Source organism: Phocoena phocoena, chromosome 16, assembly GCF_963924675.1.
Source record: "Phocoena phocoena chromosome 16, mPhoPho1.1, whole genome shotgun sequence".
NCBI lineage: Eukaryota > Metazoa > Chordata > Mammalia > Artiodactyla > Phocoenidae > Phocoena > Phocoena phocoena.
In genome coordinates this window covers 23693931-23711062 of record NC_089234.1, presented here as the reverse complement: position 1 = coordinate 23711062, position 17132 = coordinate 23693931, and the positions used below count along the sequence as shown (strand labels likewise).

The window sequence follows — 17132 nt, the reverse complement described above, 5'->3', positions numbered from 1 at the left end:
TGATGAGTAGAGGTCCATTTTCCTAGAATGTCGAATGACCCTGGAGAATAGTGGGGGTAAAGGCTATGAAGATGCTAGTAAAGAGCTTGACTGAAGAGTCGGGCATTTATTCTCTGGGCTGGTACTTCTCTATGTTTTCCCTTACATCTAGCAAATGATAATTGTATGCGCGAGGTAGTGCCTATGCCAAGTTAATGTAAAGCTTTATATTACAATGTGACAGGGTGTTACGTCTGTTTGCCCTTGTCTGAAATGTCTGAGATGCCTTTAGTTAACACAGATGTCAGGTGGCTTGAGCTGACCACAACTGATGAAAGCTACTACTGTGTCATTCTGTCTTCCACATGGACCTCTCAAGCCTCTTCTTGACACTGGAAAGGGGACAAAGAAAGTGAGAATTTATTTGAGAAGTACACCTTGTAGGTCTTGGCACTGAGAGACCTTGGAGACCAACGGGATCAACCCCACCCAACTCCCTAAAATCTGAGGCGAGGCATTGTTCATTTCCTGGTCTGTTGGAGCAGTTTCCTGCTGAAGAGGGAGTCTGTTGTGCTCTGTCCAGTCCCTTCATCAGAGTGCAGTCTTGTCATGGCTGTAATTACATAATCGGGGAGAAAATAATTCTTGAAGGCCAAATAATGATCTCTTCTTTAAGGTAACAGAGCCATTCCATCAAAACAAGGCTGGTGTTGACAATGAATGCAGTTCATTATGTGTGTTCACCATTATTCTTATGACACTCTTCATACAGAGCTCTATTGTGGTTTTTTCACATCTCTAACTATAAACTGCATTTCTTCCTAGATGTTCTCCACTGGTAAATCAGGTAACAAATGTTCTTTGCAACACTTTCAGTTATATTGTAGAAACATTCTCTGAGCTGCTGCATTTTCTTCAATATTTTCCTGGATTAAGCATCCAACTTGTAACTCTGTATAATACTAACAACAGCATACCAGGTAATGCCTTAAACTGACCTTGTCGAGTAAATATATAACAAGCTACACGAGCACTTTAAAATCAAGAGAAAAAAGTAAAAAGAAACAGGTGAAATTAATTGTAATATTATATTTTATTTAACCAAAATATCCAAAATACTGTCATTTAAGTATATGCTCAGTATGAAAAATTACTAATGAGACATTTTATAGTTTTTGTCATACTAAGTCTACAGTATCCTGGGTATATTTTACACTTCTCAAGCATCTCAATTCATATGCTAAATTTTCACCAGAAATACTTAATCAGCATTTATATTTCATAAAATTTACAGTAGAAAAGGTAGATTCACATATCCAAGTTATTCCAAGCATACTTAAAAGTTTGCCAATAACTGGATCAGGTATCAGTTTTTTTTAAATTTCAGTTTAAATTGGTTAAAATTAAATAAAATTAAAAGTCAGTTTCTTAGTCCCACTGACCCCATTTCAAGTTCTCAGTAGCCCTATGTGGCTAGTGGCTATGGTATTGGACAGCACAACCCTTAATGATATATATACTCTTTCTTATTTATCTATTACAATAACTCCTTGTGGGAGATACCATTCCCTATTGTGCCTATGAGAGTACAGAGAGTTTGGTAACTTGGCTCAGATCACACAGCTAGTGAAGGGTGACGCTGTGTTTGAACCAACCCATGTCAATTTGACCAAAAAGCCCAGGCTCTTACTATTATACACTTTTTTCACATTCATTTTTTTTATTGAGGTATAATTTATGTACAGTAAAATTTACCCTTTTTGGTTATACTCTTTTTGGTTCTATGAGTTTTGACAGAGGTATGTGCATCTACCACCATAATCGAGATATAGAACATTGAACATATAAGGTATTGTCTCACGACATTCCCTCTTATGGCCCTTTTTTTTTTTTTTTTTTTTTTGCGGTACGCGGGCCTTTCACTGTTGTGGCCTCTCCCCTTGTGGAGCACACGCTCCGTTCGTGCAGGTTCAGTGGCCATGGCTCACGGGCCCAGCCGCTCCGCGGCATGTGGGATCTTCCCGGACTGGGGCACGAACCCGTGTCCCCTGCATCGGCAGGCAGACTCTCAACCACTGCGCCACCAGGGAAGCCCCTTATGGCCCTTTTGTAGTCATCTTCTTCCCACCAAAAGTCACTGGCAAACCAATCTGATTTCGCTCTGTCTCTCCAGTTTTATTTTTTCTACATTTTCATATGAATGCAAAAAAGGGAGTCTTTTGAGTCTAGCTTCTTTCACATAGTACATTGAGATTCACGCATGTTGTTGAATATCAGGAGATGTTCCTTTCTTTCTACTGCTGAGTAATACTGTATTGCCTGGGTGTATCCTCGTTTGTTTATTCATTCACCAGTTGAAGGTCATCCGAGGTGTTTCCAGTTCTGTGTGATCATGAATCAAATTTCTATAAACATTTATGTGAGCATAGGTGTTTCTTTCTCGTGGGTAAATACATAGGAGTAGAATTGCTAGATTGAATCTCAGTGTATGTTTATGAAAAGCCACCAAACCATTTCTTAAGTGGCAGTATCATTTTGTATCCCCACCAGAGATGTATGCGAGTTCTAGTTGCTTCACATCTTTAGCAACAGTTGGTATTATCAGTTTTGTGTGTGTGTGTGTGTGTGTGCACACACGTGTGTTTAGACATTCTTTTAGGGTCCTAGTGGCACCTCATTAGTTTCGTTTAAATTTCCTAATGACTAATTATCGTGAGCTCCCTATACCTGGATGCATACAATGAAACTCTGAGCCATCCTTAGTGTTCTGGCCTCTCTGCTCATCTTATTGTTGTTTTATTGCTTTCTGTGTCTCTAGTGCCTGCCCTCCACCCACTGCTTTATCATGACCTTACATTACCCTTCTTTGGACAGATGGACGGCTACTTATAGACCCCGTGGGGATGTTTTCCCCAACTGACCTTCATCAGCCCCTCACAACAGGTCCAACTCTAGGGACAGCCCAAGGCAAACCATGATAATTGCTTTTCTCAGCAGAGCCCTGGCTTCCTTGTCCTGAGGGCATGGGGGTGAGCGACAGATGATTATGCCACCTGGACTCAGTGCTCTGCCAAGGGGCCTCTGTCAGTGTCCCTTTGCACCTCAAATTGATTCCCAGAGGGAAAGTGGGCCACGCAGGCCTGGGGCCTTGTACTACCCTCTTCTCTGGGGACCACCTTACAAGCTGGTACCTTTCTCCTTGAACTCTTGGGGCTAACAGCAGCAGCTATGCTGCTGATTTCAAACCACAGTGGGAAGAAGCATGTTTTTAAGTTGATCAGATTCCAAATACCTCCTTGGATGGAGAAGAGTTAAAATGTGTGTTTCATTCCCCAGTTCCTTTCCACTGCATGTAGTGAGGGTAAGTAGTGTTTCATGGAACTTTTGTGTCAGATATCTATGTAGCTGTGTGTGTACACATACATGCATATATGGGTAAGAGTCTACTAGGCGCCAACAGAAATGTATTTCATACTTGGATTGCAATCGAAAAGTTTGAAAGCTATTGGCCTAAGATATAGAAAAAACAAAGTGCCCTCCACACTTATAGTCCATTTACACAAGAGATGGAGCCAAGAAGCAATTCAGCAATAACGTAAGGGCTTTGAACAATCCAAATACAAGTGGGACGTGTTTTATCTTTTTTTTTTTTTTTCCCCAGACAGGCAGACAGGACTGAGATTGCTTTGGCATTAGGTGCAACTACAGGAGAAACACCTTCAGAGGTGCAGATGGGTTCCTTCAGAATCTCTCCTTCTATATATTTTCAGTCTCCATTCTCCTGATTTTGCTCTCACACTATGTGAGGCACACAGAAAATAGCCATCTGAGTGGTGGAGTTCTTAGTGGGAATATGGTAATATAATATTGGCATATTATATTTTCCAAACGTGCTCATCCAGAGAACACAAGAAGCAGCTAAGTGGCTAGTAATTCATGCTAGAATGTATCGAGCTAGGAGGCAGGGGATGATGGTGACAGACAGAAGTCTGATTCTGACCCGTATATGTTCTAGAAATTCGATATCAAGGCCCTGGGTACATGTTGGGGGCAGGCGGCTGGCTTAGGGGAAAGAGTTCTATGGAATTATTATCTGGTGCTCCACCAGAAAAGACACCAGCTCTGTGTCTAAGGAGAATAGCAAAGGACCTCCATCAGGCAGAAGGTTCTAAGGAAACACAGATTCCATTTTCTGTGAGGAATTATTGGTAATCGGGTTGGAGAGAAACAACTTTGCAGTTGGTTTTAAAGACCGAGGTGATCTGAGGGCCTCACAGCCCTTGGCTGAGTGTGTAAGGTGCCAGCCTTCCTGAAATGGCACTGACTTTAAGCAGCTAGGGCAGGGAGGGTACGTCTGGGGAAGGGCATGACTCTGACAACACTGCCCCTCTCCCCACCTTGGCTTCTGTCCTTACCCACCCTCTGTTCACATTAGGAAGCTAATCAGTTCCATCACTGGCCTTTTGTCAAATTCCCCTGGTGGTGTCCTTCCCAGATAACACTGTTCTCCTCCTGACATCCTCTGTCCATTTTTGTAGTTCTTTGTTGTTTTGTATTTGGGTTGGCATTCTCTATTCTCTTTCAAGGCCAGTCAGGTTACTTAAAAAAAAAGAAAAGCACATCTCATTTCATCAGGTAAATTATGTCGTTAAAAGAACTCACTTCTGTGAAATTCCTTCCTTTTGTTCCCACTGGCATCCTCTCAGAACTGCAGTAAACCTCAATTCATGATGGCCCTCAAATAATGGGGATAAGTACCGTTAAAATTTTGAGATATCTGAGTGTAATCCAGAAAACCTGCCATTCTACCTCTTATTTATATATATTTAAACAATCTGAATTACCTTTCCTTTGGAAAATCCTGACACTTGAACCAGAAGTCAAAGGAATGTTTCCTTGACATAGATTGCTGTCATTCTAAATATCTCTTCTGATTGCCCAGATGTAGGCATAGAAGAAATAAAAGTGAGTCAGATCTGTACTTACTCTCGAACGCTTCTGGATCATAAATATCCTCATTGTCTGGCTACTTGTTTTGTGGCGATACTCGTCTTCCTTCAGAATATCAAGGGCGTGCAAATCCCAATACATCGGAACTTGGGCAAGAGCGCTCTCCATTATCTGTTGTATCCTTTGCCAGCTGACTGAGGAAAGAAAGGAAGGGAAGGGCTCTTTCAAAATGACCATTGGCTGAGACCCAAGATAATATGGGAATTATCCAAAGTCACCCAGTGAGCTGGTGGCACAGCCAGTGACAGGGGCCAGGTCGCCAAGCAGGGTCACCTGCCCCCAAATGTCCACCTCACTATTAATCAGGGCACCTGGACTTCTCCCGTTACAGATTATACCTTGATGCCTTGAAAACCTGTCAACAAGCCCCTCCTGAGCAAAATCCCATGTTCTCTGTTTTTATTTATTTATTTTAAATTTTTATTGACGTATAGTTGATTTCCAATGTTTTAAGTGTACAGCAAAGTGATTCAGTTATACATATATATGTATGTATATATACATATATATGTTCTTTTTCAGGTTCTTTTCCATTATAGGTTATTACAAGATACTGAATATAGTTCCCTGTGCTACACAGCAGGTCTTTGTTGTTTATCTATTTTATATATAGTAGCCTGTATCTGTTAATCCCAAATGTTCTCTAGAAGGAGTAACTCCTTCAGTTGTTACCAACCACTCCCACACCCAGAGGGAATGTTGATAGTTAATTAAGGATAAAGCCCTCCGAACAAAGTCCAGAGACCTGTAGAGTAGGGCAAAGCAGATGAATAATAGGGGGATGGGACATCTGGTTTGTGGGGGTGGAAGGAGCAGAGGTGAACTTAAACTTCTTTTGGAGACCACGTGGCATGTGACATTTCTCACCACGTTCCTCCTCTTTTCCTCTGTTGTACCCCCACATGCTGTGGAAAATGCTGGGGCTTCTCCCAGGGCCTTTCCAAAACTATAGGCATTTTGGCCCAACATTGTTCTCCATCTCTCGCCCTTTTTCCTAGGTAGCAGGTATCAAAGGGATATTCCTGGCAAACAAGAAGGTGGATGACCAAGTGAAGACATACATCACTTACAACAAGGGCAGGGATTGGCGCCTCCTGCAAGCTCCAGACGTGGACCTGAGAGGAAGCCCAGTACACTGCCTGCTGGTCAGTCCCCCAGTCTCATGTGAGACCACAGGGCAGGCTGGTTGCTTGCGGATGCTTCAACGGGGGCTTTCTTCCATCAGGGAGGGCTTAGGATCTTGGCTGGTGCTGAGCAGGGATGTCCTACAGGTCCCAGGGCATTGACCTGTGGACTCAGACTGCCGTATCACTTGGATGGAAAGTTCAGATGAATTCCACAAACCTTTACTGAGAATATACTATGTGCTCCAACTCCTAGGAAGATAAAGAACCATAAGAGAAAGAGCCTGTACCCAAGGGTCCCAGACAGAGCTCAGCGGTGGTAAACACCTATTAGCTGATGCTGGTATGATACAGTGCTTGAGGATAAGTGCTTGATGGTGGGCAAGGTAAGCAAAGTTTGCCTTGGGAGCCCAAGGAATGTCAGGCTGGTATGTCCACATGGGACAGAGTTAATCTCTCAGCATTCCCAGGGTTCCAGCTGTATGGAATATTAGGGTAGGCACCATGGAGGTACAACTCCATGTGAGGAGGGAAGACAGATAATTAACAGTGAAATTCACAACTCTCAGTGCCCTCTTAAAGAGGACCTATTTAAAAAATTTTCTGAGGTCCCAGAAATGGTTATGTTTCCCCTTTGCAAAAAAAGTTGCCTTTTGCCACTTACTGAATATTCTAGACGTTATGTTAAAAACTGGGAATATAGTGGTAAATAGGATTAACAGGGCCTTTCCTCTTTTGTAGTTTTCAGTCCAGCTCCATGCTTCTGATTTGGGGTCCTAGGAAGGTCAGAGACAGATGCCTGCCTATATGCAAGAGCTGGTCACAGCAAGAATTTTTTTTCCACAAACCTTACCCATGGATTCATCTTATTAACCTAATTTCCTCCTTTCCCTGATTTCACAATTTGTTTATTTTTATTTATTATATGGTGTCTATAAACCCCTAATCCTTTTAAAGAAACTCAAAAAGGGGTAAATAAGTAAATGAATAAAGAACACAAACTTGCGAGTTTCAAATAATGGCTTCAAACATTTTAAGTAAAATTCAAAGTAAAATTATAAACAGGAACCAAATACATAAAGCAGAAACAGGGACCATCTGGTTGAAGAAGAGGGTAGAGGGCCTGAGACTCTCACTTAACTTCCCCACTTCACTGCTCCCAGTGGCCCGTTAGGGCTCCAAGAAGCAGAGCATGATGGCCAAGGTCAGTGACGGGAGATCAGTGTCATCCTGTGGGAAGGAATGGTCTGGGAGGCTTCATAAGGCTGACCGTGAACTGGACCTTGATGGATGGGATAGGGGTGAGGAAGAGAGGGGACGCCTACAGTTGTGACAGGAACAGGGACGGGATGGGGACTATGAATGGTGCTCAGGGCAGCTTCTGATGTGAACATATCAGCTGTTCAGGGAGAGATGACTTGTGCCCCAAACTAAGTGAGTGGCTCACGTCCAGTCCTCGCTGTTTCTGGAAGCTGAACACCTGGGAGCCCCATATCTTGTGGGGCAGGGGTGCATGTCAGGAGCTTCCTGGAATGAAGCCACTTTCTCCTCCTCTGTTTTAGCCCTTCTGCTCCCTACATCTACACTTGCAGATCTCTGAAAATCCGTATTCCTCAGGGAGAATCTCCAGCAAGGAGACGGCTCCAGGGCTCGTGGTGGCCACAGGTAAGGAAGACATTCCCTGGGCTTGTTCCTCACTGAGGGCTTCTGGAATATGTTACGACCTCTGTGGAATCATTTGAGCATCAGATAAAAGCTATGGGCACTCTTCCCAGAAAATAGGCAAGATCTGTGGGACTCCAAGGCCAATCTAATCACCCAGTAAAAGAGCTCCAGACACTTGCAACTTTTGGTAAATGCAACATCTCACATGGTCACAGGGCAGTACCCTGTGCTTAGCAAGAGGCCAGAGTTCCTCTCCAAGTGAACTGATAGATCAGAAAGGTTGTTTGTAATAGGGAATTCTCACTTTAAGAAAACGTGGTATATGAACTTCCTAGCTCACCAAGTGTAAGTTTTCTTTTCACACAGAGGATTCTTTACCAAGGGTTTCACCCCAGAGCTGTTTTTAATCAGGAGGTCTCTGGTGCATGTAAAGGTTTGTTTACACATGAGTAACCGCCTGGCTGAGAGCCTGGGGGAAAGGGCAGAAAAACTCCAGTTTGTATTGTTGGAAGCATTGTCCACTGAACGTCTATGAGAAAAGAAGATAAAACGACTCCGAGATGAAAATGAAAGTCTCTGGGGGAAAGTGCTCTGCTTTGCACGCATTTGATTTCCACACACCTTTGCAGGAATACGTTGATGGCATAAAGCAAGGCAGGCCTCTAATCTTCGAAGTTAGAGCTCTGCTATGAGGCAGCTATTTTTCTAATGAAAGCAGATAAATTCACAGCAACTTGCTGAGATGGTTTAGTCTGTTTTCGCTCATCAACCTGAAGCTCCAGCCGCTGGCGTTACTGCTCTCGTAGACGTGACTTCCTTCTCCAAGCCTCCAACTGTATGAACTTTTGAACACCACCAGCGACCATCCACTCGAATCGGGCTGACAGCTAGCATAGCCTTCTGACACCTCAGACTACTCCCCTCCACCCGGTAGGAACTGGAGCCACCATATTTAACACCACTGGCTTCAGGGAGCCCAGGACAGTGAGAGATGAGGGCAGGCTCTATTGGTGTTCTCCTGGCTGGGGGGCAGTGAACCCCACACACCATCATCCATGCTCATTGGACCTCCCAGCTCTGGGACTGCTGTGCTCTCTGCCCCTCCTCAAGGCCTATAGGAGACCCTGGACTGGAGTGGAAGGAACACTGAAAAATCGTAATCAATTATAAATATAAATGCTAGCTATATAGTCAGGCATTGTTCTATGTGCCTTAACCACTCTGAACGTTGGTGTTTCCGTTGCCAAAGTGGGAATAATAATACCAACATAGCGGAATTGGAGTATCAAATGAAGCGATGGATTTCAAGTGTTCAGAACAGTGCCTAGGACATATCGAAAACTCAATACATGTCACCTATTATCCTTGTTAATGTTACAGAAATTTAGAACCGCTCTTCTTACACCAGGAGAATATGGTTTGCACATCTCCTTCAAGAGAATCCATAAATAATACGCATTCACTCTGCATCCACGGAATGAATGAATGCACTCAGGAACCCTGTAGTCCTGCTTGCCAAGCTGACCTCTGACACTTACGAGCCTTATGAATTTGGGTTAGCTCTTTAACCTCAGAGCTTCATTTTCCTCATCTGCAAATGAAGTTGTTTTTTGTTTTTTTTTGTTCCCTGCCTTGTGAGTGTGTTGTAAGAATTAGAGAGGGAAGATCCCGCTGAGGGCTCAGAGCATAGTCAGGTAGGTTAGTTGTGGTCGTTATTACCTGAGACCATCACGTGCCTCTAAATTACTCTGGTGCTAAGTCTTTGTAAACTAACAGACACATAGACATTAAGGATTGGATTCGGAAACTTTTTTGTCCATATACATGAGAATTTACTAATTCCTTTTCTCTCCCTTTGTCACTCTTGTAACTTTGTATGGTGCTTTGCATTGAGAGGACCATAACACAGCTGACGAGATCCTGATGAAAAGCCAGTGCTAGGTCACCGGCACATGCCTTCTCATTCCCAGCTTCTCCTTACCCTGCTTGCCAGCTCTCCCTGGAAGGCTGTTTGCTATCGGGAGAATAATTATGACGTTATCCTAGGATGGCTTCATTGGCCTGAATGGAGCCTGTCTCTCCAGGATCCTTTTCCACATCCATGCATTTCACCTGCCTTCAGGTGTCAGTGATCCTGGCCTCTCTCCTCTCCACTCCTCACTGCGTCCTCCCACCTCTCACTGAGATGAGGGCTCCCAGAAGCTGTGGGGATGACAGGACGTCCCCTGTCCTGTCCCTGTTTGAGGCCCCTGTTGAGCCCATCTCACGAGGCAGATGGAATTCCAGTCTGGAGAGACTGCCAATTGCTTTTAGCCATGAGAAGCGCTAGGGTTGGGCTTCCCTGGTGGCGCAGTGGTTGAGAGTCCGCCTGCCGACGCAGGGGACACGGGTTCGTGCCTCGGTCCGGGAAGATCCCACATACCGCGGAGCGGCTGGGCCCGTGAGCCATGGCCGCTGAGCCTGCGCGTCCGGAGCCTGTGCTCCGCAACGGGAGAGGCCACAGCAGTGAGAGGCCCGCGTACCGCAAAAAAAAAAAAAAAAAAAAAAAAGCACTAGGGTTCTTACTATCCTTACCACTGTGGTAGTAGTCGAGGCCTCACATCCTCCCAGGGCCTTAAGGTGTGCAAAGCGCTTTCCTAGCCTTGATTGCACAATGGCCCTATGATGTGGAAAAGGCGATTACTCTTGTCCTCGATTTACAGCTGAAGGATGGAGGGCAGGGGGCAAGTGTTGTGCCCTCACTCACACTCCCTCTGGCTCCAAGTCTAGTCTGTCCAGTAGCCATTCAGCCAGACCTAGCCCTGAGCATCTTCACATGCCCGCTCCACAGCTACCCCAGGCTCCCTGCCATGCTTCCTATACATTCTGAATGCTCGTACCCTTGTGTTGGCCCCTCCACGGAGGTGCTTTCCTTTCCTGCAGTGGCTTGCGCACTGTCTGCTTCCCCCTGCACTTAATCACCCTGAGTGGGCATCAGTGGTGGTGAGAGAAGCATCTCTAACCCCAGAGGATGTTAAAAGCTTCTCTCTCTCTCTCTCTCTCTCTCTCTCTCTCTCTCTCTCTCTCTCGGTCTCTCTCTCTCTCTCAGTCTGTCTCTCTCTTTCTTTCTTTCCTTTACACGTATCTAACTAAGGAGCAGAGAAAGGTAGCCCTGGGAGGACGTAGGGCTTAAAAGTGTGTTGTTTACACATGCCCAAAAGGGCAGCGGCACCTCTGTGATTTCCAAGCTAAGCTGTTGCTGAGAGGAGCTCCCCGTTTTCCATCCCTCTCCCCATTTCTCCCTCCTATCACATCACTTCAGCGGGGACCAGCTACCTCTCCCTCCAATCTGGCTAGAGGCCACCTTGGGAAGCCCCCCTCCAGTTCTGCTTTAGCCAGTGAGGCACATTTTTCAGATCTTTCTTCTCTGACGCCATAACCCTGACTCTCCCTTATCAGAGATTTCCTTCCCACAGGTCCACTTAGGGACTGAACATGTTCAAAGATCAAATCATCCTGGACACCTCTTCTCTGTCCTTTCCTCTGGGAACTTTTCTAGTTCCTGTGATCAGCAGCATTTGTTTCAGGGATCCTTTCAATTGACCCAAGATACTTCCAAAACAGTCTTCACTGGGAGCCTTGGATTCTCACCACCACCACACCTCCAAAATCAATCTGGGTCAAGCTTTGAAAGAGAGGCTTAAGATGTAGGCAGAACCGACTCCTGAAGAGGGTAAGAGGTGATGAGACAGAGCCTAAGAAGCCATGACAGGGCTGGCAGATTCCAGCTCTAGGGGGACTTTACACCTGCTTCCCCCTCTCTCTACCACCCTTGGTAGACGTTACTAATAGATCACCGAACTCTATTCTGTTGAAACCAAATATGGCTTCAGGATCCTTCTTAGCACAATGTCCCAGGCAGCCATCATTAAAAGACTCAAGTTGACATTTTCTGCCCCGTCCCTCTTTTCTTTCTTCATCTGTGTCTTCTAAAACCTGGATCTGAAGAGTTGAATTCCAAATTCCAGACACATCTCCTCAGAGCCGCTCACCATGCCTGTCCCCACCCCACTGATACTGACTGCCTGAGCCCTGAGCCCCAGAGGTATTTTTGGAAGCCTGAGTGTCAAAACAAGTTGGCTAGCTGTGTGCTCCCTGATGCCGATGGGATCAAGCTGTAGCCTGCCTTGAAATTCTCATCTTGAAGCATTAAATGTCAGCAGCTCAATTAACATTTTCATTATTGCATTTTTATTGTGCTCTTATTTAGGCTACTGATGTGAAGGGAGCTAACATTCCCCTTCATGCTATTTTTAAAAAAAACATATCAGCCTCAGTGGTAAATTCTTACATGTTTAGGGTACTTTTCCTGCTTCTCAAGACCCCCCCAAATGCACATCAACATCAGAACATGATTCATTCATTTTTTTACTCATTCGTTTGTTGCACAGTTATTTATTGAGCAACTCACTCCTGAGTTTGGGGCACTGTTCTGGGCTCAGGGGCTCTGTGGGCAAACTTGGGCAATATAGATAGACTAGGAAATCTTAACCACTTTCTTTCTTTCTTTTTTTTTTTTTTTTTTTTTTTGCGGTAGGTGGGCCTCTCACTGTTGTGGCCTCTCCCGCTGTGGAGCACAGGCTCCGGACGCGCAGGCTTAGCGGCCATGGCTCACGGGCCCGGCCGCTCTGCGGCACGTGGGATCTTCCCGGACCGGGGCACGAACCCGCGTCCCCTGCATCGGCAGGCAGACTCTCAACCACTGCGCCACCAGGGAAGCCCGACCACTTTCTTGTTTTTAATAAACGTAACCACAAGGTGATGAAGTATTAATACAAGGGGAAGAAAAAGAAGGGGAGAGGAAGAAACAGTGTGAAGGGATAAAGTGTAGTCAGGCTGGGTATAAACCAGGTGACTTCTCCTGCCATGCTGGATGGCCATGGTCTGCTGAATATTGTCATATTCTTTTGGGCACTGGATAATTTTCGTTACATAGTCTATACTAATGGATTACTCAACTGCCTGGCACTCAAGAAACATATTGGCAAGTTTAACTTGGAAACACACACACACACACACACTCACACACTCATACACACACCAGTGTTTCATAGGCTAAAGTTATACATGAGGAGGAAGGTGTTCCTAGAGGCAGCGTGATAGTTTACTCTTCTCTTTGCCACCATCAGGATTAATTTTCAAGAGATTAATGGTATGAATGAGTAGTTCAAGAGGTCCAAGCTTATCCATATTTGGTCTTGGAGTGTTACCATTTAAAGATGCATCCCTGTCATATTATTTATTTATTCATTTTTTTCCCATGTTAGGTTATCTTCCTGCTGGGTTTTTGATATGGCATCAAAGACTGACTGTACGAATCTATTCTAAAAATAACTTGGAAAATCTTTACTCTCTGCTACCCCCTCACCCAACCCCAAGCACACGTCATCTGTAAACCGCCTGACAATTTCAAATGATCTGCTTCTGTTTCAGGCAACATTGGTCCAGAGCTCTCATATACTGATATCAGCGTGTTCATCTCTTCCGATGGGGGCAACACATGGAGACAGGTAACTGGGAGATTCGGGGGCAGGGAGGAGCCATTTAGGGCAAGTTCTGCCAACATCTTTCTTATAGATTCTCAGGCTTGTTAGGACTTTTTGGGTGCAAAAAAACTGAAGCAGCTCCTCTATTTGGTCAATGTAGCTGGCAGATTAGATGGGCAATGGAGTAACATGGGAAGAGCTGGGCAGGGCATAAGAAAAACTGGGATTTTCCCAATTTGTTCATTCTTTCATTCAGCAACATGTATGGAACAGTCACCAGATGCGAATTACCGTGCCGGTGTGAGTAGATGCAGCCAGTAAAACAGTTTCTATCATTAATGTGCCACGGGGTCTTGGCAAGTAGGTGTCTTTACGTTTCTGGGTCTGTTTCTTTATCTACAAGAGGAAGGCGGTAGAATGCTAAGACCAGCAAAGCCGTGGAAGTCTGTGATGGCTTCAGTATTATGTAGGCCCATGTTTTATTAAGTATGAGACAGCTTAATAGTTACATGACCACATGAAAAATTAATTCAGTTTTACAAACTTTTTCTTGCAGCACTGTCCAATAGAACTTTGAACAGTGATGGAAATGTTCTGCATCTATACCGTCCCACGTGGCTAGTGAACACTTGCAATGTGGCTAGTGTGACAGGGGAACTGAACGTTTTATTTTAATCAATTTAAATTTAAATTGTCTCATGGGGCTACTATATTGGACAACACAGATTTATACAATGTCAACTGGGTGTCAAGTATAAACCTGAGGAGGCAGTTGAATACTTTGGAGTCCCTTGCCTCGTGGAGCTCAGAATTAAGCAGAGGAGACAGGTTCATAAATAACTAACTGTAGTTTAAAGCGATTGCATTATTTTAGTGGCATTATTTGCTTGCGCAGAAGAGGGAGGAATTGATTCTCCTTGGGGAAACTAGGAAAGGCTTCACAAGAAGAGGTGATATTTTACTAAGTCTTAAAGGTGAGAAGGTTTCTATCTGAGGAGGACGAAGAGCACTAAATGTCTTAGCGATGAAGGTGAAGCCACCATCTGAAATCTACTTGCACAAGCTTCTGTTTGGGTCCCTTAGTGAAGATTATCATCTCCATCACCAACATTATCATCGCCACCCCCATTGCCACCACTGTCACTACTACCACCGTCGAAAAAAAATTACCCAGGACCTACTAGACACAAGTCCTATATTAACTACTGTAAGGCCTACAACGAAGAATAAGTTAAGATTCCTGCCCACAAGGGAATCAAGTAGATGAGAAAAAGACACATAAAATAAGAACATACCTTAAAAATATAAGATACTCTCTTACAAGTGCTGAATGGGGTAGCAACTGGAATGTAAACTCTTCTGGTCTAGAAGCTCCCAACAGACAAACCATTGTCCCTCCAACACAAGAAATAGCTCACCTGGCCAGGTGGCCACGGTTACGTTCTTTCCTTATGTTGTCACCACTTTGGTTTTCTTTTCTCTTTTCCCAAACAACTTAGGATTCCAGCTTCCACTACATTGCTGGACAGGGCAAGAGTTAGCCATGGCCAGAATGATACAACAGAGAGGAAAGTGTGAAGAAAATAACTTCTCTCTCCTCCTCAGTGCCAAGAATCTTCTTGTAGTCCTTACCTTCAGACTTCAGTCCAGTGTTTCTGTTACGTGGCTTTGAGCTCTGGAGAGAAAAGCTAGCATTACAGGCTCAGAGTCTATGTTTATATCTGACATATAAATGAATATCCCTTAAGTCTTTTGTGCATTAAGGCTCACCATTAGTGTGGGCATTTAAAGGCAAATATGAGAAATAAAACCAATTGAAAGGTTTAGGCCTGCTGAGAGTCCATTTACTTTCCTCTGTGGTGTTCGTTAGGGCATGTTTATAGGAGACACCACTCCTATTCTCTCCCTTTTAAGTCTACTTATACTTTCTTACCCCTTCTAGTACTTCTCACTTAACCCACCACCCCAACCTCTCCATCCAGGCTGTAAGAGCCACCATTAGTGGTTAAGAGCTCGAGGAAGTCTCCAATTCCACTTTCATCTAGATGATCTAGAGGAGAGAACTGGTTCTCCGGTGGAGAAATATTCTTCCTGTCTTAGGTTGGAGACTTAAAAGTCATAAACTGTAGAAGTGTTGCTATATGTGGGGTTAGGTCTAAACTAAGGCTCTGAGACTTGCATCCTGGTAGGTGCCTAGTAAATGCCTGTGTAGATGGATGGATGGATCACTGAATGAGTGAATGAGTGAGTGGATGGGTGAATAGGTAATGGACAAATAAACCAAAGAATCAGTAACTCTGGGTCCGAGAAAGCATGGTGTCCCAGTGAGCACTTAGAGTGAGGATCCCCTAGCACTAAACTTAAGTCTTCATCCAACTTGCATGGGAACTTAGGAGGTGGTGGCTAAGTCTGAGAACTCAGTCATCACGTAGATCGTAATGTCTACAGGTCTAAAAGGAATTGTCCTTTAAATTCATAGATAATTTATAAACATTATAAATGTTTATAAGACACCGTTTATAAACTAGCAAACGTCTCATTTGAAAAGATGAGAAAGAGAAAGCCGAGTAGTCTGTTACTCAGATGAAAAGAGGGGAAGTTTTTGAAGTCATATTTTCCATTGAGTTATCTAGTTGAACATGCGTCTTGTTGCCTGAACCTCTTGTGGCACACTGGCTCACAGCACGAGGGGAAAGAGCCCTGGAAATGCCATTTGAGTAGCCGAGGGACAATTATTTGTTCTCTACAAGCCCATTTCCTCACCTATTAAATGGGGATGACATTACTTGCCAAACTTCCTGATAGGGTTGTTGGCAGGGGCGGAATCTAGATGAAGCAATATATGTGAAAAACTTTGTAAACTGTCAAGCACTGTGCAAATGTAAGGCGTTGCTATGATTGTCATTGTTGTTGTTGTTCCAGATCTTTGATGAAGAGTACAATGTCTGGTTCCTAGACTGGGGTGGCGCCCTCGTGGCCATGAAACACACACCTCTACCAGTCAGGCATTTGTGGTAAGGACAGCTCCCTACCCTATTAATGAGCAACGTTTTAGTGGAAAAGGTTGGGACAAGTTATTCTGCATGATTTTCTACCCATTGTACCCATTTCTTCATCCATTTCTTTGTCCGTCCATCCATTTGATGTACATTACATCATACAGCTCTTTGGTAACAGTAGCAGACCAGATGATTTAGATGGGGAAGTATAATGAATACAGGGGGGTGGTAGGAATGGGTGCTCAGATGAGCCAGAAATGAGCAGGAAGGGCCTTCAGATTCAAGCAGCCGAGATTAACAATCCAAAATACAGGAGCTGGACATTGCTGTAAGAAGAGGGTTAGGTGCGTGTAGCAATCCTACGTTCAGTTCTAGACCAGTTGAAGTTGAGATATCTAGGAACATTCAAGCAGAGATGAAGATTAGTTGTCAGATACATTCATCTGAAGGTCAGGAGAGAGGTCTGGGATCACACTTTAGATTTGGAGTCACTAGCCGTTAGGTGGTAGTTAAAGCCATGTCAGTAGGCTGCATGCCTCGTGAAAGTGGGTACAAAAAGGAGAAAACAGGGACTCCTGTGGAATACTGTTGAATACCAACATGCAGAGCAGAGGAAGAAATTATAGGCGAGGCTAAGGAGAAATAGCCAAAAAAGATAAAAACACAGGATGCTGAAGGAAGGGGTGATCAATAGCACCAAATTCTATAATCAGAATAGATTTTACGGAGTGAAAAACAATCTAGAATTAAGCAATGTCAGAGGTCATTGGTGATCTTTGTTAGGGTAGATTCACAAGAGAGGTGGGGTTGAAAGGTAGAGTGCAATAGAT

The 17132-nt window shown here is 44.2% G+C and overlaps 1 protein-coding gene across 1 annotated transcript in view; it reads left to right on the top strand.

Annotated features, from left to right (window-relative positions):
* The window catches only part of SORCS3 (sortilin related VPS10 domain containing receptor 3), a 595228-nt gene that overhangs the window by 498789 nt on the left and 79307 nt on the right, over nt 1-17132 (top strand). The window contains exons 10-13 of the mRNA XM_065894299.1: nt 5988-6134; nt 7676-7778; nt 13251-13327; nt 16226-16317. Of these exons, the coding sequence (XP_065750371.1) occupies nt 5988-6134; nt 7676-7778; nt 13251-13327; nt 16226-16317 (419 nt within the window). The remainder of the gene's footprint in view (nt 1-5987; nt 6135-7675; nt 7779-13250; nt 13328-16225; nt 16318-17132) is intronic.